Source organism: Rattus norvegicus, chromosome 1, assembly GCF_021556685.1.
Source record: "Rattus norvegicus strain SHRSP/BbbUtx chromosome 1, alternate assembly SHRSP_T2T, whole genome shotgun sequence".
Taxonomy (NCBI): Eukaryota; Metazoa; Chordata; class Mammalia; order Rodentia; family Muridae; genus Rattus; species Rattus norvegicus.
This window is the reverse complement of record NC_141534.1, coordinates 42,506,686-42,528,509: the sequence shown is the minus strand read 5'-3', so window position 1 is coordinate 42,528,509 and position 21,824 is coordinate 42,506,686. Positions and strand designations below refer to the sequence as shown.

General features: G+C 43.8%; 1 protein-coding gene across 1 annotated transcript in view; it reads right to left on the bottom strand.

Moving 5' to 3' along the window:
- Mthfd1l (methylenetetrahydrofolate dehydrogenase (NADP+ dependent) 1-like) overlaps positions 1-21,824 on the bottom strand; it is a 188,855-nt gene that overhangs the window by 105,143 nt on the left and 61,888 nt on the right. Inside the window, 8 exon segments of the mRNA NM_001108462.2 lie at positions 1,011-1,079; positions 1,453-1,593; positions 6,546-6,622; positions 12,725-12,827; positions 14,695-14,769; positions 15,676-15,783; positions 18,003-18,049; positions 20,061-20,197. Coding sequence (NP_001101932.2) covers positions 1,011-1,079; positions 1,453-1,593; positions 6,546-6,622; positions 12,725-12,827; positions 14,695-14,769; positions 15,676-15,783; positions 18,003-18,049; positions 20,061-20,197 — 757 coding nt within the window.

The following is a 21,824-nucleotide window of genomic DNA, read 5'->3' as shown; positions in this document are numbered from 1 at the left end:
GTGAAAACATGTTCTTAGAAATCATTTCTTGGGCTGGAGAGATGGCTCAGCGGTTAAGAGCACTGATTGTACTTCCAGAGGTCCTGAGTTCAAATCCCAGCAACCACATGGTGGCTCACAACCATCTGTAATGAGATCTGATGCCCTCTTCTGGTGTGTCTAAAGACAGCTACAGCATACTTATGTATAATAAATAAATAAATCTTAGAAATCATTTCTTAGTATTTACTGTAAAAAAATTTAGTTACAAAGCAAACAATTTATAATTAACATGATAGATTAAGTAGCTTAAGAAGTAGGCAAAGTCATGCCAATGTGGCAGTACCGCCTGTGGATGTATTAGGCAGATATTTAATTTCTATGCTCCTACTTCTAGTCAGTAAGTCAAAGCCAAGATATAAGTCACACCTAAGAATGGACGAATTTACTTTTAACTTTGTATGTATGTATGTATGTATGTATGTATGTATGTATGTATGTATGTATTTACAGAAGACCAAGAAGTTATAATGACATCCTCCTAGACTCTCCTTGGCTGGGAAAGTTCATACTGCCTTATAATCTAACATCAGTCTAATGAAGGCAAATGCTACGCTATAAACAATCATTTAAAAAAAAAAAATCAGGGCTGGTCAGATTCTTCAGTCAACAGGGTCCCTGCCCTGAACGATTTGAGTTTGAACAATGGAAGTTTGAGAGGGGGGTGAGAGGTAGGGAGGGAGGGACAGAGAGAGAGAGAGAGAGAGAGAGAGAGAGAGAGAGAGAGAGAGAGAGAGAGAGAGAAAGAGCCCAGTGTTGGAGAGGGAGAGATTGGGAGACTGTGGTGCTGGCCGGCCAGTGAGTTCCAGGCCAGTGAAAAGAGTCTGACTCAAAAATCACGGAATAATATCAGAGGTTGGCCTCTGGCTTCCCCAGCATGCATATATGTACATGTGGCACCCCTGTCCTAACAATACACATTAATAAATCAATAAAAATAAATAAACAAAAAAAAAAGGGAAACTCCTTACTTCCAGGGTCTGCATTAGATTTGGCTTGATGGCGTCTTTCATTAAAACTGTCAGAGCACCTGTCACCCCCTACAGGTGAGAAAAAGATACATAAATCAGCAGAACTGGGGCCATGACTGATTTGTCCCCTTCCCCCATCCTGTTTCTAGGTGGCCCTGCCCCTGGGAATGCTATCTTTGCCAATGTCTGCCCCACCCAGACTGGTCAAGGCAAACCAGGCATCACGACAGGTGAGAATGAAATGCTTATAAAATACATTTTGTGTGTTCTGGTCCCAGCTAGGTTCAGACCTCCTATTGATACAAATGGAGACATTAAGAAGCAACAAGGCTTGTGAAGAGGTTAATGGGCAGTGAAGAACTTTCCAGAATCCCCACTCTACACGGGCTCTTAATTCTCCTGATGGACTGCAAGCTCCCCAGGGCTTACCAGCGATACTCACCAAGTCCTCAGCTGTCACAGGCTGCCCATCTTTGTCACTGGCCACCACCATTCTTCCTAGCCGCTCTTTCATGTCTGCGAGGCTATCAGTCAAGGCCAGCACGGCCATGATCTCGCTGGCCACTGCAATGTCAAACTGTGCCTGTAGACCACAAAGCAGATCCTATGGTCAGCTGAGGCATGACATTGGCTAGACACTTCCACAAGGAGCAGGGTTTTAGCAATCATAGCTGGGGCCTATCCCTTGTGGAACAGCTCACACTCATAGCGGTTTTCCTAGAGTGCACAGCATGTGGCCTCTGTAGACTGCTCACATTGTCTGCTGCTGAGTAGGAGTCACCCGGGTCAGGCCCATGAAACCTGCTGCTCAGTGGAACACATAACTGCAGTCTGCTTCGGTCTAACAGTTGAGTACTTATGAGGACAGGGGTGCAGCTCAATGGTGGAGTTCTTACCTGGGACATATGAAGCCCCAGGTTTGGTTCCTTCTCATCCCTAAAAGTATTATTGTCACTATCTGTCTTCTGAGCTTTATCACTAGAATGTCTGGCCACAAAGGTGGGGACCACAGAAAGATTGCTTCTGGATGCCCAGCAGGGACATCAGTCTGTAATACCCAGGGGGTTTCTGGTCTACCCTGAATGAACTAGTCAGTGACCTAATAGTTACCTCTATTCACAGCAGTCAGTCTGTCATTCTGTTCCCCTCCACTCTGCTGATCTTGTTTCTCTTCTTTTTGTTGAGATAGGAATTAAACCCAGGATCTTATGTCCACTAGAGCATTCTACCACACAGCAGCAGGCCCATTGATATGTAATTACAAGCAAACGTGTCCATGAGGGATGAGAAGAGAGTTGGATAACAGTTCCTGTGCATGAGGCCCATTTCTCAAACAGTTAAATTTCAGCATAGGTTTGGCCTAGCAGCTAAGGAAGGGCAAGGAACCATTCTGTGTTCTGCTCTCTGACGATATGGCCACATCATATCTGGCAATGGCAGCCAGAGAGCTCTAACTTTCTTCAAAAACTTCCCAGGGCTTCTTCTTCCCTCCTCTTGGCTCAACAGCAGGTTGTACGGAGTCCAATGGGAACAAAGAGTGGAGACAAGGAATGAGTACTTCTTTCTGCTTGCAATCCAGACACTGGGGGACTTCTGCACAGAGCCACTTCCTTAAGCTCTAGCTTAATTCTCCAGATCCCATGGGGAGTGTGAGTCAGACAGGCTCAAACACACACACACACACACACACACACGCACACACACACACACACACACACACGCACACACATGCATGCACACGCACACACAGATACACAGACACAGAATGGCTCTACCCATGTGGGATCACCTCATAAGACATTTTATTACTCACTTCTATCACTGACAGATGAGGAAATGAAGGAAGGAAGGAAGGAGCTTGCTGGCTCCTTCCTGATTGAGATTGTATTAACTATTGATTTACTGAAAAAAATATTGCCTGAAAGTTAAATACAGCTATATTAAATGATTATACTCTCAATGTAAAACATAAGTGATTTTTCACTGCGTGAATTCTAGGTTCCAATAGCACTGTAAATATCACATGAAAAAAATGACAAAAATTGTACAGTTTTCTCTGCATAACCTGAGCCTGGAAATATTTTTGCATTTTGAGCTATGTAGAAAGCATCTTGTAGAATTTACAATGTGTGTAGAAGTACTTCACTTGGAATTACTTTATTTCTAAAACTATAAGCCAGCCTCACGGTGGATTCTTCTAACTCCAGCATTTGGGAGGCTGAGGCAGGAGGATCATGAATTTGGGGCTATCCTGAGCTACCTACTGACAATGGATAAATGGATGAGGTTCATACTGTTTCTCAATTAGCCACATGTTTAAACACAAAGGACAGTGGACAACACTGCTAGTTCTGTGAGTGGACTTAACATTTCTGGAAAGCAATGTAGAAATCCACACGGTTTGTACACCAACTCTACAATTACATCCGTGGAAATCTACCTTCAAAATCATACCAGAAAAGTACACATCTGAACACAAACATGCTTGGTATGGCCTATTTATTTAGGAGAGACAACCACTGTGAATAGCCCACATGTCCTTAAGAGAAATGATGAGTTGGTTGACATATCTATATGAGCTGATGTAGCCTATAAAACCAGTGACATATAGTTCTACCTTTATTAATGTAGGACGCTGATCTACAGGGCCTAAGGGCCATACCAAGCAACCAACACCCTAATATAACACTTCATTACTTTACGCAATACAAAATATAAGCAGCCTGGCAAAGTAATCTCAACTTGTACTATGTATACTAGGCTGTCCTCAAACACAGGGATCCATCTGCTTCTGCCGCCTAATGCTGGGATTACAGGCACGCACCACAGGTAGCTCCCACGACTGTCTTACTTTGTAGCAATATAGATACCATTTTACAGTGTTATTTTATTTTCATATCTGTCAACTGTCATTTGTTTTATTTGTTCAACAATCTACTGACACCAACCACCTACTGTGTCAAATGTTTGCCGTAAGTATAGAATACAGAACCCAAAACTCTGCTTTAAGGAGGGGACAAAATCCAGCATGATAGGAAGGGATTCAGGTGCAGGACTTAGTTGGGGAAGAGAGGCGAGTTTGGGGATAGGACCCTTTGGTGTGATATAAGATGGCCAGGGGACGAGCCCTGTCTGAGTATTACTTGTTGAATGTCCTTATTTTAGGTACAATAACTGCCACATGTCCCAGATGACCACTAGCCTTAATGTTTGTTTTATGCTCAATGTTTAGACACATCAAAAGTGATGTTTCCTGCATAGTCTCTGCCTTTTGTCAGCAACAGCCCCTCTCTATAGTGACCGTCAATGGCCGTCTTGGTCCAGGAGGAGTGTCCCCTATTCTCTGAAGTTCTCCATGTCTTCCATATCAGCGCTGCTGTTTCCTCTTCCTGCCGAAGCTTCCATTATCCATCTCCTGCAGGATGCTGAATGAATTTCCCCAAGGCCACCTGGCAGTTGGTGCTGTTGATTGAGAATTTTTTTATTCCTTTGTGAGTCATCAGGACATTTTCTCACTGGCAGCACTTAGGAGTTTCTTCTTCATGTTCTGAAATTTCAGCCTGATGTTTCCTCCCCACTTTCTGTTTTCTATTTGTTTTTAAAATGAAAATGCTGCTTTCCTCAGACTGAGAAGATCCCTTCTCATTAGTTCTTTGAATAGAGTGCCCTTTCTGTTCTGAGGTTCAGTTCTCTGACCCAAACCTTTTTGCTTGTGTGTGTGTGTGTGTGTGTGTGTGTGTGTGTGTGTGTGTGGTTGTGTATGCATGTACATGTGCATACACCAGTGGCTGGCATCAGTGTCTTCTTCAATTGTTTTTTACCCATGAGTAGTCTACACTTGTTGTACAGCAGTTCTCAAGGATTCCTCTGCCTCTGCCTCCCCAATGCTGGGATTACAGGTTCATGTCCTCTCCCCTGACTTTCCTTACATGGGTACTGGGAGCCTGAACTCAGGCCCTCATGATTAAATATATAACAAGCACTTTACTCACTGAGCCACTTTCCTGGTCCATCAGACTATTTTTGAGATAGGGTCTTACTATGTAGCCAATGCTGGCCTCAAACTTGCACCACTCCTATCTTAGCCTCCCGAGTACTGGCATTATAGTCCTGTGCTGTCACGTCCTGCTAGAACCTTTGTAACGAAGGGGTGGGAATGTTTGGAAATCAGACCTACAGCCTTCAAGATTTTCAGATATGTGCTTTATGTTTCTCAAAATTTCGTATAGTTTTCCCTCTAAGAATCACTTCTAAAGATTTCTTCGGCTAGAAGTACCTCTCTAGTGTACTTAACCCTATGATCCTATGGTATAAGTTCTTAGATCTTAACACAGTTTTTGAAGCACCAGTGAAGTCTCCTCGGGCTCTACAGCTCTTTAACTCCTTTGAGAATTCACCCTCTATTCAGTCTCTGTCCATTGGTCTCATATTTTGTTTCCTTGGGTACATGAGCTCCTCTTCCTGGGCCTGGTCTGTCTTTATTCTGTCTATTTCTTTAGATGTGAGGTGATGGCTAGCTTGAGGCTCTCTCTCTCATATATGTGAGGACACAATGTCAGACAAGTCAGCTTCCTTTCGTGTGTGTGTGTGTGTGTGTGTGTGTGTGTGTGTTTGTGTGTGTGTGCGCGCGTTATGCATGCGTACATACATATGTGTGAGGTTAAATAAGGAGAGTCTCCCTTGATCACGCTCCATCACTTGAACCCAGAGCTTATCAACTATAGCTAGCTGGCCCAGAGTATCTCATCTTTGTCTCCTAAGTACTTGGGTTACAGGTGGTTCACCATGTCCATCCAACATAAATATGGGTGCGGGAACCCAAATTCTGACCTTCACACTTGTGTGGCAATCTCCCCACATTTACTGTTTAATACAAAGTAGAGCAGAAGTTCCCGAAACCTATTTAGTATGAGAAATGGCTATTATCATAAAAGTAACCTTTTCCACTAATAAAAATTTAATGAAAAGGCCATAAATTAAAAACTTTCCAAAGAAAGAGTTTACTATTAAAAAAGGGAAATTAGAGGGCTTTTGAGCCTGGCTAAAAAAAATCATGGAATGAATTTATATTTCCTAAGTGCCACTATCCCACATGACAGACCTATTAAAGGGAAGGCAGAGCTCATAACTCCCCTGCCCCCACATCGTCTGCTTTTGAGTTATAAGCTGTGATCCTTTGAAAAATTCTCTGTGTGATTACACCTAGTAAGTGTTTATGAAACTGGAGACTTTCACTTTTCCATTGTTATACAGTTCTTTTATTACAGGACTTTCCCTGAATGAGTCCACCCAGAAACATAGCCAGAAACACAGAGAAGAGGACACTGGGACCTTCCTGTCTCCTGATACTGTTACTTCCAGACCAATCCTGATGCACTCCTGACTCCTAGGTCATCAGAGCAGCTGGAATCCCACCCAGAGAGACTGGGAGTGCCACCAGCATTGCAAGCCGGGGACCAGAGCAAAAATCAAAGATTGTGCACATCAAGGTGAGGAGGAAAGAGCAGACGCTTCCGGGAATATGGCGCCACCTACCTGCCGGGAATATCCTTTCTCCGTGCTTCCCTGCCCAATAGTTATTTTTCTCAGAAATCGGTCATTCGTGTCCAATACTGAAAGAGAACGGGCAAGTTATTTAATCAACAAATACAGATAGGCCGTGCTGGGAGACGCTGAGGAAGGAGCAGAAAACCAGAGTTAAGGTCTGACTTCACTGGAGGAATCAAAACACATGCCAGTGACAAGTGTCTTAATGATGGTGTATCAGGCGAGGATGGGCTGGGCTGAGGTACTTTTGATTAGGGCAGTTGATTAGAGACAAGTAGTTCTGAAAGTGTATTTTCCAATGACACCTAAGTCACGTGGAGAAGTCAGTTCAGTTTCTCATACATTTGAAAGCCAAATGGCCCAGTAATTCTACTCTTAGGTGTTAGGCAAAAAACCTAAGCAGACTCAGGCATACAGCAGCTCCATTTGCAATGGCCAGAAAGTAGAAAGAACCAAAGTTCCCATAGATAGATGACTGGACTAACGCACAATGTAACATTACACAGCTATAAAAGACAGGCTTCACATCTGAAATGTTATGCAGATTTCAAGGGCAAATGCTGTTTGGTTTTTCCTCCGTGGGGGATCTAAAGTAGGCAAATCCAGAGCAGCGTGGCCAACAGCAGAAGAGCGTTACTATGTCACAGGTCTAGGGCAGTGCTTCTCAACATGTGGTTTTCATTCTCTCTGGGGTCGCATATATCAGATACCCTGAATATCAGATGTTTACATTGTGATTCATAACAGTGGCAAAGTTCCAGTCATGAAGTAGCAACAAAAATAATTTTATGGTCAAGGGTCACCACAACAGGAAGAACTGCATTAAAGTATAGCAGCTGTGATCTGCCCTGTGGGTGCTAGGAATTGAACCTGGGTCCTCTGGAAGAGCAGACAGTGCTCATAACTGCTGAGCCCCCAACTCATTTTTCAAGATAGACTAACACCTACAAGATTAACAGGCTGCACCTCCATAGTATCAACATCTACTACCTTCACTCTAAGATGCTAGGCACTCCACCACAGGAAATACAACATCTCCTTTGGAGCTGTGTAGTATAGACACACCCTTGGCTACTGACTGAGGTCACCTCCCCATCAGATGTATTTTAAGTCTATCGCAGACAATTCAAATTTTAGTTTGACAAAGGGAAGATAAGCAAACAAGGTAAGATCAAACTACAGCATCATCCAAATGGCACTTGGGATGTCACTTGGATTTGGAGTCTTTCTCAATGCCTCAGTAGAACATTGTGATCTACCAGGATATATACACACAGGGAAAGAGCTATATGAATTCAGCACCAGTGACACTGACAAGAGACATACACTTCAACCCACTCTTCAAGACAGATGTGGCCAGAGCCCAAAGAAAGCAACAGGAACACACACAGCTGGTATCTAAGTGGTAGAACTACACTCCCGATTCATCCCTCCCTGGAGCAGCAGGTACTGAAGGCTGTTTCTGTGCTCAGTCCTGTACTGGTTGGGCAGGATCATGAAGGTACCCAAGGGGCCAGTCTTTGACTCTCCATGTCCTCAGAGGACATGGAGAAAGCACCAGCGCGCATGCATGGAAGGAAGGCAGGGGAACTTAGGGGTGGACTGGTTTATTTGTAACTTGTTCTAAGTAGTTCCTTTAGCCCATGGTATTGATTGATAGTGCACCAGCCAAGAGCTAGAGCACAGGTCCTGGTGCCATACCAGGACAGGCCCACCATTTGCCTTCTGTAGAAGTCATGGCATCCCTTTCTCAGAGTGGCGTGGGTTTAGTGTTGAAAAGCAGAGACTAGGGACTGGCAATGAACAGGGATAGTGGGCCTTTAGCCTGTGACAAAGAGATGGACATGTGTGGGAGAAGGCAGGTCTATAAGTTTCTGGGAAGTTGGGCTCCCTAAACGACTGGGGTTTTGAGGTGTCCAATATTGTAAAGCCTATTTCTTATCCATTAGGGGACAATACATTCCTGTAGATATTCTTCCCCACTGCCTGTGACCTGTTTCTGGAATGAGTATGGTAAGCTGCACTCATTGTCTAGGCTATACTAGTTCTCAGTCAAAGCCAGAAAATGCTGCCCATACAGGCACTCCCTTCATACCAACCCATTCATCAGAACAAAACTACTATCAAATTTCAGCCCGAATTCCTCTGGCCCAGGTGGCTTGTCCTCAGCAATAAAGCTTGCTTTCCTCTAACATCCCAAACAGTAATGTAAGTCTGTTATTTTTCTGGGATAACTTTTTGAAGCTGTCACATCCGTTAAAGTTGATTTGTAACCGCAGAGCATTCCAGTCCCTCCTGTCTTTGCACACAGGTTCCAACTGCACGTTGGCCCTCCCTGAAGAGGTGATATGCCATGATTTTGGAGGATGGGGCCCAAGAGCGGAGGTGCAAGGATGCCGGTTGGTCTGAAAGTTTCTCTTTCAGTATGGTTGAAAATATACTCATCTCCGATGCCTAATTTTTCTTTTGACCAAAAAGGCCCCTTAGACCAATTTACAAAGTAACATGAGCTGAGAGGGGCCTTGAAAGGCTGACTACGCATTTTGCAAACAACGGTATTCTAATAACGGGATCTTTATGGTTAAAAGAAAAATACACTTAGAAAAGAAAATATTCGGGTTGGGGATTTAGCTCAGTGGTAGAGCGCTTGCCTAGGAAGCGCAAGGCCCTGGGTTTGGTCCCCCGCTCTGAAAAAAAGAACCCAAAAAAAAAAAAAAAAAAAAAAAGAAAAGAAAAGAAAATATTCATGCCAGCTGTTAAACAGAATGTTGGTCTAATTTAGACTTGTGGAATATACAAGTCATGGCTCACCTGCAAAGGAATATTCTAGAGTCACTTAAAATGACTACTTCAAATGCTGGGGATATAGCTTAAAGGTGAAGCACCCGTGTTTTGCCTGCCAAAGGCTGTGGTTTAATCTCTAGTTCCATGAAAAATAATAAATAAGTGAAAAAAAATAACCTAAGAAAGAGCTAACCAAGGAGAACGTCCTTAGGATATAATTGAATTGGGCAGGAAATAAAATCTGCACACACACAAATGGTAATAGAGCTGAACAGAAAAATCAGATGATCCAAAAACTATGATTAGCAGTTATTAGCGTTGTGAAAAGTTGCACTTTGATGAAGATCTTTACAACAGTATTCTGTGTTTTAAAATAATAAAATGGATCCTTGCAAGAGCACTCAAGGAAATTTTAACTCAATCTCAGGAGGAGACAAAGGCTGCAGAGAAATAACATAACACAGCTGCTATGCTCTAAGGATCGGGGGAGGCACGTCTGAGTGCGCGTGTTCACATTTCAGTGGAGCCTCCCCGAAGGGTGGCTGGTATTACTACAGGTTCTGCGTCCAAAATCCAAAACTTTATGGGTGTTAACACAATACTGCTAGTGGGAAAAAAAATCCCACATCCTGAAACAGCTCCATGCACGAAGTTGTTTAAATAATCTATATAGCATATCCTTCAGGCTACCTGTGGAAGATGTAAATATAACAATGAACTTTGTGTTCAGACTTGGCTGTCATTACTGTGCTATCTGCCCAAACCACCAAACTTCTGAAGTTTGAAACACTGCTCGTCTTGGGTGCTTTGGATAAGGGCTACTCTATCTAGATGGGGAAACATAGGAAGTGGTTTGTCTGAAGTAGCTTGGTGTTTGTCTCTTGGCTGCAAGGTCTGCTGCTGGGAGACACTCAGTTCTTGGCTCAGCTATTGGCTTGGCTGAATAGGGTATTGGGGGAAAAGCTCAGGAAGTGTGGGATGATGGCTAAACCTGGGAGGAAGACTGGCCTGGGAAGGAGATAGGCTAGGTTTGGCCATGGCCAAGAAAGGGCTGGCAAAGGATGAAGCAGGCCCCCTGGTGGGCAGAAGACAGAAACTAGGCACCAGTAGTTGTGAAAGGCAAATTGCCTACAGGCGATTCTAGGCCTAGGATGGGGGCTCCTGAGGCTGCTGACTGAGGAAGCAATAAGCCAGGATCTCTGTATTAGGAACCTACTGAATTAAGGAACGGACATGGGAACAGGAGAATGTGCTAATTCAGGCATTGGTTAAATATATTCTGAAAGAGGCTAGAAGTGGGAGAACGGGGGATAGATCTGAATATATGTCATCCATCATTTCTGTATCCCATAGGTATGACTGCCACACTCCTGTAAAGTACAGACACCATCAACTCCATGAACACAGACCACCGACACCTATTCAAGGCCACAGAGCTAAGCAGGGTGGTGGGGCCATTCTCTAAGCCAAATTCCATGGTTGATCCTTTGCCCACGTTCCATTGAAGTGACTTAATGACAGTGTTGGAAAGGAAGGGATATCAGTACTGAGAGAGAGGCAGGGAAGTCTGGAGAGAGCACTGAGCCGCTCTCTGTAGTGTGACTGCCATAGTGATACACACCCAGGGAGGGTCCAGCTGGAGACACTTGCCAGATGTGGAGAAAAAGCCAGCACTGTACATGAGGACTAGAGAGCTCAGAGCTCCTGGGAAACGAGTAGAGAGACAGTCAGGCACAGTGAGTGTCTTAGTCAGGGTTTCTATTCCTGCACAAACATTATGACCAAGAAGCAAGTTGGGGAGGAAAGGGTTATTCAGCTTACACTTCCACATTGCTGTTCATCACCAAAGGAAGTCAGGACTGGAACTCAAGCAGGTCAGGAAGCAGGAGCTGATGCAGAGGCCATGGAGGGGTGTTTCTTACTGACTTGCTTCCCCTGGCTTGCTCAGCTTGCTTTCTTATAGAACCCAAGCCCAGGAATAGCACCACCCACAATGGGCTGGGTCCTCCCATCTTGATCACTAGTTGAGAAAATCCCTTACGGCTGGGTCTCATGGAGATATTTCCTCAACTGAGGCTCCTTTATCACCTCTGTGATAACTTTAGCTCGTGTCAAGGTAACACACAAAACCAGTCAGTGCAGTGGTAGATATCTTGGAGGGCAGAGGAAGACGGATTGAGGCAAACCCAAGGCCAGCTTCGTCTACATAAGAGTTCTAAACCAGCCAGAGCTATATCTCAAGAACTTGTCTCAAACCTAAAGGGACCGGGGAAATGGCTCAGTTGATAAAGTGCCCCTCATACCATGAGAACCAGAATTTGATCCCCAGCACCCAACCAAAACCAGCAATGTCCCAGCACTAGGTAAGAAGGGAAAGAAGGAACAGTTGGGCTTTCTGGCCATTCAATTTAACTGTAGGTTCAGAAAGACGTCGGATGTCAACTGTTGGCCTCCATGTGTGCTCGCGCGCGTGCACACACACACACACACACACACACACACACACACACCTCCCAAAAAACCAAAATCAAGAACCAAAAAACCAAAAATTAGAAAGAGGGGTCACACAGCAGTTAAGAGTGCTTACTGCTCTTGCAGAAGACCCAGGCTCAGTTCCCAGCACCCACATGGTAGCTTACAACCACCTTTAACTCCAGTCTCAGGAAATCTGATGTCCTCTTCTGGTGTTCATGGGCACTGAACATATAAGGTGCATACACATACATGTAGGCAAAACATATGATAAAAAAAATGAAGAAAAAAGAATGTAGACTTTATTCCCAATTCTCCTCCCACATTGAGATCCTGAATGTAACAAGTAAATAAAGGAATAATATATAATTTAAAATATTCTTTTTAAAAAGTAGAGAAAAGGGGTTGGGGATTTAGCTCAGTGGTAGAGTGCTTGCCTAGGAAGCGCAAGGCCCTGGGTTTGGTCCCCAGCTCAAAAAAAAAAAAAGTAGAGAAAAAAAAAACCAGACTTGGGGGAAGAGAACTCACTGTGATAAGAAGCGATCTTGTCTTAAAAATGGAAAGAGGAAGGGAGAGAGAATTTTCCTACACAGTTGGACAAAGGCAGTGTTGCTTTGTGGTGTTTAGCCTTGCATGTGCCAGATGAGAACCCCTCACTGAGCTCCCCGCAGCCCATCCTCAGCCATTTGAAAGAGGATAGAGGGAATGGGACTTCGCCCAGAGAAAGGCAGTGGAAAGAAAGAGTAATGAAACCAGATGGTAAGGTTCTGAAGCCAGGAGAGGCAGCTGCAAGGATTGGAGTTTTTATTAATTGAAGACTGAGTGTTGATGATGGACTTGTATTTTAAGAGATAGGGCTCAAATCCATTCATTATCTGAATGCCCCCACTCCCCATCTCCCCAGTACCTACCTCTCTGCCATGTGATGGTAGAGGGGTCAATGTTGAGGCGGGTGAACTTCCTCACTTCCTCTTCTGTCAGAGCGGTGGGATCAGTCTTATGTATCCCCAGTTTCTAGTAATTGGGGAGACATGTCATAAGAACAGGAAAAAACAGGAAGACAGACCTGAACAAAATTATCTCCATAATTAGGGAAGGTCCTGAAAACACAGAACTGTGACTTAAGTGAAATTATGTTAGCAAATGCCTTCTACAAGCAGAAGACAGCAGGGATCTGTGAATGCCCTAAAACCCCATCTGAAAATGGGGTCCAGTCAGGAGCAAGCAATGAACACGTGGGCCTGGTGCCGGGTGGCTCGTGTTACCAATTGGTGGCCCTGCATACTAAGCTCAGAGGTGCTAAACCCTCTGTCACCCAGAAAAATGTTATCCATCAGCCTTTTCATGTGGATAACAAGTGAAGTGGTATATTCGGTTATACTTAGTAGTATACTAAGTTCCAAAGGAATACATTCTACTTGGAAAAAATGAATTAAAAAATTAAGCTGGGGTTGGCGATGCAGTCATGCAATCCCAGCACTTGGGAGGCAGAGGCAGGAGGATCAAGGCTACATGAAATCCCTCCAACCAACCAACCAACCAACCAACCAACCAACCAACCAACAAACAAACAAGACACAAAGATTTAATCAATTAAATTCTGTAAAGAAAATATTCTAAGAAGTACTTAGAATATATTTAATATATTTAATATACTTAGAATACATGTACTTAGAATACATATATTAATATGTATATTTTAATATTTACAACCAATGGTTATAAATTATACCATAAAGATGGCTCCTCCCCCACCCCAGTTATCTTTTGAAAAGAAATAATGAAATAGGACAGAAGCAGTGAATAGCACCAGAAAGCACAGGGGAAGAATTAAGATAAAATGGCCTTTTCAACTTAGGGTGGTATCAATTGCCCAGGAAGGAAAATAAAAGCAAGCAAGCAAACAAAAAACCCCAAGAGAAATGGCGACCCAAAGTTGTCCCATCTTTCTTTAGAGCAGTGGGTCTCAACCTCCCGAATGCTGCACTCTTTAACACTGTTCCTCATGCTGTGGTGACGCCCCCTTCATAAAATCATTTTTGTTGCTGCTTCGTGACTATAATTCTGCTACTGTTATGAACTGTAATGTAAGCATCTGAGATACAGGATACCTGATACATGATCCCCAAAGGGGTCAAGACCCACAGATTGAAAACCTCTGCTTTAGAACTTTTACAAACAGGAAAACGTTTGTGTTCAGAGGGAGACGGAAGGCTACGCAAGAACAGGTGTGTCGGTTAACAAGGGTGCTTGTAGACTGTTAGCAAAGCAGCCTTCCCACCTCACTCATCAGGAAATGAAGCCCTAAGAAAGTGGACTCTTTGGGGTGGGAGTATGGGAATGTGGATTAGCTGGCAAAGGTACTTGTTGCCAAATCCAACAACTCAAGTTCAAGGCCTGGAGGAAGGAAATACTTGACTTCTGTAAGCTGTCCTCTGACCTCTACACATACACACAAAATAAGTAAAACAAAACATAAACAACTGTTTAACCACATGATCGTAATTGCTTCCTTGGCACTTTGGTGTAGGGACTTATCTATGGATCTCACCATGATAGTCTGAGTTAATAATACACAGAGGTTCTCAACCTGTGGGTCCTGACCCTGTGTCGGGGAGGATCCCATATCAGATATCCTGCATAGCCAATATTTACATTGTGATTCACGACAGTAGCAAAGTTACAAAGTAGCAAATGAGTTAATTTTATAGTTGGGAGTCACAACAGGAGGAACTATAAAGAGTTGTGGTATTAGGATGGTTGAGAACCAGTTAGAGTTTAATAACCAAAGGAGTATATGAAAATCCAGATCAAGTCAAGTTTCTAGAATGTTCTCTTCTTAAAAACAATAAAATAAAAGCACTATTAAGTGGAACCTTACCTTCAGCCGAGAAAGTTGAATTTCTGAAAATTTTCTGACACCATTCACTAAGGGAACCAGTCGATTGTATAGAGCCTAAGGGGGAAAAACCCATCCACCAGAACTTTAGGCTCAGCCATGAACTTGGATAACTGCACATGTTCTTTACATATAAATGGATCATTCATTACATTTATAACCAAATTGGCTCTATTAGTATATAAGGCTAATATAAACAGCCTAGACTTAAATTCTGTCATTTTAATAAATCTTAGTGGGAATGATTCACGTTACAACCACTTCGTGCAAGTCTATTTGATCTGTGGGCTTACAACCTATCAAATAGTTATCTGAAATCTGTATGAAAGATAAATATTGGTATTGTAATAGAAAAAGTCAGGCCCTTTATTGCAGATCATCAGGAAGTACCTCTCTCATCTATGACCGATGCCTGTAAAGAATTAATAACCTAGAATCCTGTCACTTTCGTGTGAGCTGGCTCCTGGATATCATGCATGTGAAGCTAGAATCTGGCTCATGTTTTCTGACTGTGAGTTCACTATTACAGATGGCTGGCAATTTAATGCCACAGCTCTTGCATAGCATGCACAAATCTCTGGGTTCAAGTCCCCCTACTGGAAGCCCCAACTGCTTCCCAAACAAACAAACAAACAAACAAACAAACCCAAGTTCAATTTCCTTTAGAATGGACCTAAGTATTTATGACCACAGTAAAACCAAACACTTGTGCCACTGATCTTTGAGACTGAAAAGACTCATCTCGAATAATGTCTTAGTCAGTACGTCACAGTTCTCCCATTGTTCTGCAACAATCATAAGTCTGAGAATCTGATTAAAGTGTAGCTGTCCTCCTCTGGAAGTCAGGATATGGGTAAAATTCAGCAAATTTTTAATACAATTTTAGAGAGCAGATGGGCTCTAAGAATCTCTCACAGAGTCCAGGGAAATATCCTCAGATGGCTAACAAGGGCCCCTCCTTACCTTGTCTGTCTGAGTGCTCTCATGGAAAATTCTCGTGTCGATGGCAGCAGCCAGTAAGTTATTAGCGGCAGTGATGGCGTGGATGTCCCCAGTCAGGTGAAGGTTGAACTAGAAATCAAATGTCACATCTTTCGACTTGTATCATATAGCCAGGGACATTTTAAATGAATAAAACAGTACACTAATTATCTGTCTGTACCATGAGCTGAGACAAGATGGCCTACATCAGAAAATCAAGGTCAAGGCCTCCAACTTGACAATAAAGAACTCAAGAGGAGTTCTTCTATTCTCTGCTTAAAGATGACACATTCCGATGGGCCTAAAACTTCCTTTCTCATGATTTCTTCATTTCAGTTATTTATTTGTATTTGGGGAACTGTGCTATAACAAATAACATGTGGGAAGGAAACAAGGCTTAAACAGTAAAAATGGAATAAGAGCAAACACTACTGAACTCTAGCTTCGTGTTAACACACAATTACTATTTATAGAATTGACATGCCCCATCATTTGGAGGCTTTAAGTTTTAAAATGAACTCATTCAAGTTTTACTTATTAACATGGGTATATAATGTATAGATGGCGGAGGGAGAGGAGAGAGCATGTCAAAGTATGCGTGCGGTGGTCAGAGGACAACTTTGTAGAATTGGTTTTGTCCTTTTACCTTTACTTGGGTTCTGGGCTCGGCTGGCCTGTGCTGTTAGCTGATGAGCCAACTTACTGGCCTTCTGTAAACCCTCGAGGAAGTTATGGGTTTCACATCTTTAACCTCCAAATCTGAAGTCCAAAGTTCTCCAAACTTTGTACCACTTTTAAACATCCACATGAGGCCACAAGTAGAAAATCCCACCCTATGTTTTGTTTTCATGATTGAAGTCATTAATAATGTCACGCAAAACGCAGTGCGACCCTATTACTCTCCCAAGATTCTTTTAATGGCTGAGTATGACACTTCAAATCAAACATAACCTTGTGATTATCAATAGAAGTTTGGCTCCTCTGTCTCAGCTTACCGAGTCTGTCTGTCCTGGCTCTACTTTCTGTCATGTTCAGATGTTCTGAAGAGGCAAAGCTCTTTTTTATCTCAGGGCTTTCCTTATAGAGTTTCCCTGGCCGGGAACGCCTTCCCTCAAATACCTTCAATCCACCTAGAACTCCTTGTGACATTTCTCCATACAACTTTTTATGAGTCTCTGCTGCCTGTGGATGGCACCTGGTTTGTCCAACACCCACCACATGGGAGGCACTGTGGACAGAGATGGAGCAGACACACAGTTTGTCCCAGCTTCAAGGGACAAACCACCTCCCTCTATGTGTGGAAGGGCAGTTACCCCTACACTGAGCCATGGAGTTGAAGACTCATCAGAGGTACACCATTATTGTGTCCATATTTGCGCTGAACCTCAAACTGTTCCCCTGGCCTGTTCCTCACTCTTCATCCTGATTAGGCCCCCAGGTCTTGGATTCTCCTACCTTGTGACGGGGATGAGGGGATTTTGGAGTGAAGCATAATCTCAGGCAGTGTAGTGAGAACCAGGAAGGGCAGAGAATCCCATGCATGGGAGAGTCTTCTAGTCAAGAAGAATCAGGGAGCCAGTATAGCTCAACGGTATGAGGCATGCTTAGCGCTCACAGGACCCTGCAGACTAGCCGCCATGCATAAGAGAAAACAGGTCAGGCACTTCCAAGGAGCTACAAAGCAGGAGCCAAGACCTGCCAGGACCTCTCAGGCCAGGTCTGAGAAGTGACAGGTAGGATGGACAGGGTCTTGCTCAGACCAGAGTTGTAGAGCTCAGGACTGACCCGTGATGCTGATGCAAAGGGCACAGCTGAGGGAAACAAGGCCTGGTCAGGCACGGGAGGCCAGGGAGATGAAGAAAGAGCTCTTGGAGAAATAAGAATCAACACCATCCACTCTATTGCCCACTTCCTCTGGGATGATTTTCTTCTGGTCTCGCTAGTAGAGCAAATCATTCATGTCTTTCTGAATTTAGCAGTCTAAGGGATGACTGATGGGGACCCAGGACAACACTGTCTTATCTAAGATGGCCTTGAGTCCACAGAAGCCTGGGGATATGGAATTGTTTTAGAATTTAGAAAGGCAGAATGATTTGATATGTGCGCGCGTGCGCACGTACACACACACACACACACACACACACACACACACACACACACACACGAATCCAGGGACTAGGTTAGCACCTATTTGCTGCAGGAAAATATATGCATATGAATGGAACACGAGTATTCACACCAAATGGCACACACATATTCGTACGTAGCCACCAGTATCAGGTGTCCAGGTGGGTATTTCATGGCCTTACCTCCTCCATGGGAATGACCTGAGCATATCCACCACCTGCAGCTCCTCCTAGAGAACACAGCAAGTACAGTGAAGTGAGTCCCCATGTTCAGTTGCAGGACAGACACAGACCTAAGGATGCTACTTGCACTCAACAATGAGGCCTGCTAAGGTCCAGAGATTCTGTCCAACCAAAACAGAAATAAAACAAAACTAGGGCACTCTATCCAGTGATGCCATTTTAGGTCTTCTATTTCTTTGTTTACAAAGAAAGGCTAAGACCTGTGCTTGCTGAAGCAGACCTCCAATCACAACTAGCAGGGAAGCTTCAAGGAGCATCATGGATTCAAGACCTACTGGGCAACAGAGTGAGTACCAGGGTAGTGTGGACAATTTAGCAAGAAGTCTGCTTTTAAAACTGTGAATAAAGGGCTGGGATATAGCTGAGTGGTAGAGTACTAGCCTAGTATGCATGAAGTCCTATATAGCAAATGTCAGTGCTATTAAAAAAAATGTGAAAAAAATGTGTGAAGGGGCTGGAGAGATGGTTAGGGGTTAAGACATGCACTGCTCTTCCAGAGGACCTGAATTTGATTCTCAGCACCTCCTCCAGCTGGCTCAAAGTCCAGCTTCAGGAAGCTAGAATACCTCTGGCCCTATGAGCACCTGCACTTATTCCCTAACCCTCGCCCCCAATTAACAACAACAACAAACCCAGAAGGAAAAGGCTCGGTGTGGGGTGCATATGATCCCAACAGTTGGGAGACAGAGGCAGGCAGATCTGTGAGTTTGAGCCTAGGCTGGTCTACAAAGCGAGTCCAGGACAGCCAGAGCTGTGTGACACAGCAAAAACAACCCAAACCAAAACCAAAAAAATGTTTATACTTCAGAATACTTATATGTTTGCTATAAACCATACATGAAATAAAGCAGACTACTTGCTAGGCTTGGTAGAGCACTCAGGACCCAGAATCAGAAGGATGTACTACAAACCTCAAGCCATCCTGGTCTGCACAGTGAGACCATACCCCAAGTTGCTGAGTTCAGTCCTCAGTAAGAGAAGAACCGAACCACAACAAAACCAAAAAATACTTACCCATGAATACCTTAGACAAAAAGTATATTAATAATTCTACCGAAGACACTTGTTTTTCACAAGCAGATGTCATTTTATAATGCGCCCTGTTCTTTCCTGTTATCCTGAGTCTCATAATAGCCAGATGTGTCTGATACTAGAGGCCTTTTACACTTACAGATGTGGTTCACCGACTTTAAGACTGGCTGTCAACCCTGCAGAGACATAGCCATGGGTAAAACCACTGCCTCTTTGCACTAAGTCTCACCTGCAGTCGGCTCCATAAGGCATGGCCCACCAGGAGGCTTTTTTTAATGGCTTAGGAGTTACTAATATTTGTATCAGCAATATAAATAAAATATAGTTAAAGACCACAAACTGCCAAGAACACGCGGTAATTGCCACAGCGAGGGCCGAGGAGTGACTTGATAAATCAGCCAAGGGAGCGCAAGGAAGGGGAAGATGCCAGACATCAGTTTAGCTAAGCCAGGGAGAAATTTCCTCACAGCTCTGTGTGCAGCCAATTGCTTCGTCTCCAGAGCTCCTTGGCCTCACACAACAACTCCCACAGGCTGCAGCTTGGGGCCTGACCCGAAGAGCTCATATGAGTACAGGAAGAGGCCTTTCATGGAGGCTGGGATGATAAAACACTGATAAGACGGGCAGTGTTTCAAGTCGCTTAGCGAAGGAGGTGGGGTGATAGAAGACGCTGCTGGAGGCAGGAGGCCTGAGTGACCAAGCCAAGGGACCAGCTTCCTGAGTGGGTGGGCGGGGACTCCATGGAAGATGCCCTGACCTTGCAGAAACCTCTTACAGAGATTCAACACAGGGCATGACTGCTATGTCCTCAGTGTTCAGGGGTTGTAGAGGTATGAATGTACAGCCAGCTCTTTTGCAAAGCATTTGACTCCATCTTTATTCTTTACGTTGAATCTGAATTTTTATCACCCTCCCATCGCCCCCTAATTTTTCTTTGAGAAATAGCTTAGTTGTGAAGGAAAGTACCTTTCACTCCAAAAGTGGGTCCCTGGGAAGGCTGTCTCAGACAGGCGAAGGAGTTGACGTTCAGGTGAGCAGTTAGTGCCTGCACTAGTCCGATGGTGACTGTGCTCTTCCCTTCTCCAAGTGGGGTGGGTGTGATCCTAATTTGGGGGAGGGGGAGAGGGATGAATTTAACTATCTTTCTAAGACAACTTTAGTAAATAAAGCCAAACTAAGACTTCAAATCTAAATTCGATCTTATAGGCAGTGAGCAACATTCTCCCAACATATTTGCTACCATGGTTTCTTGGATTGTTCCCAGATAGAGCACACAGGCCACATTTGAGCTGATGCCTCAGGTATAAAAAAATGAAAGACAATGTAACCAAAAGGAATGTTACTAGGTTAACGGTGTTGATGAGGTTCATTTTAGGGAGTGACACACAGCTAGTCATTAAAAAAGTTGGAACCAGGTTTGGGGATTTAGCTCAGTGGTAGAGCGCTTGCCTAGGAAGCCCAAGGCCCTGGGTTCGGTCCCCAGCTCCGAAAAAGAACCAAAAAAAAAAAAAAAAAAAAAAAAAAAGTTGGAACCAGGGTTGGAGAGATGGCTCAGCGGTTGAAGAGCACTGGCTGCTCTTCCAGAGGTCCTGAGTTCAATTCCCAGCAACCACATGGTGGCTCACAACCATCTGTAATAGGATCTGATGCCCTCTTCTGGTGTGTCTGAAGACAGCAACAATGTATTCTTAAAATAAATAAATCTTAAAAAAAAAAAAAAAAAGTTGGAACCACCAGCTTGACCTGATGTTGCTATGTGAGTGAGACAGGGACAGATTCTCCAGATTAGAAGGGATCCCAAAGTCCCCATCCGCCCACAGCTTCTGCTCAGGCCACAATATTTAACAGGCAGACATAAGCTCATTACCACTAACAGGTGACATTTCTAGGCACAGAATTCTTTTTTTTTTTGGAGCTGGGGACCGAACCCAGGGCCTTGCGCTTGCTAGGCAAGCGCTCTACCACTGAGCTAAATCCCCAACCCCTCAGAATTCTTTTTTAAATTTATTTATTCTTTTATGTATGTGAGTACACTGTAGGTGTCTTCACACACACCAGAAGAGGGCATCAGATCCTACTACAGATGGTTGTGAGCCACCATGTGGTTGCTGGGAATTGAACTCAGGACCTCAGGAAGAGCAGCCAGTGCTCTTAACTGCTGAGCCATCCCTCTAGCCCTTAGCCACAGATTTTATAGTTAAATCTCTTGTTCCTAAGGAGACATCAAATCTCTGTAACTGCCTACTCAGAATAGACACATATTCAGCACAAAATCATGAACTTCCTTACCACTCTGAGTTTTATTATTGTTATTGCTTAATTAAATTATGTGCTTTGCTAAATTTTGTAGAGGACAATGTTGTGTTTCAATTGCTGCTTTTGCGATATGTCATTCCCAAGCACTGTCCACAGCGCCGTTCTGCAGCACACTTCAACCATCATTAAAATTCTTTAAATTTCTCCTCAGTGCCAAAAACCTCCTTTTTTATGAGTTAAATGGTGTGAGCCAGGGTGTCTAGGAAACTTAGCCACAGCAAATCTAACGACAGAGTTTTCCAACCTACAAAACCTCCTATCAAAGGAGGAAGGCGTGCCTTTGGATCCATCTTTATCCCCAGCTACTCAGAACGCCCCTGTGTCACAATCAGTCAGTCGCTCTTACAGTAAATATTTACTCACTACTCTCTTGAGTCAGGGACTGGGCCAGACCCTGGAACACAAAGACGACCA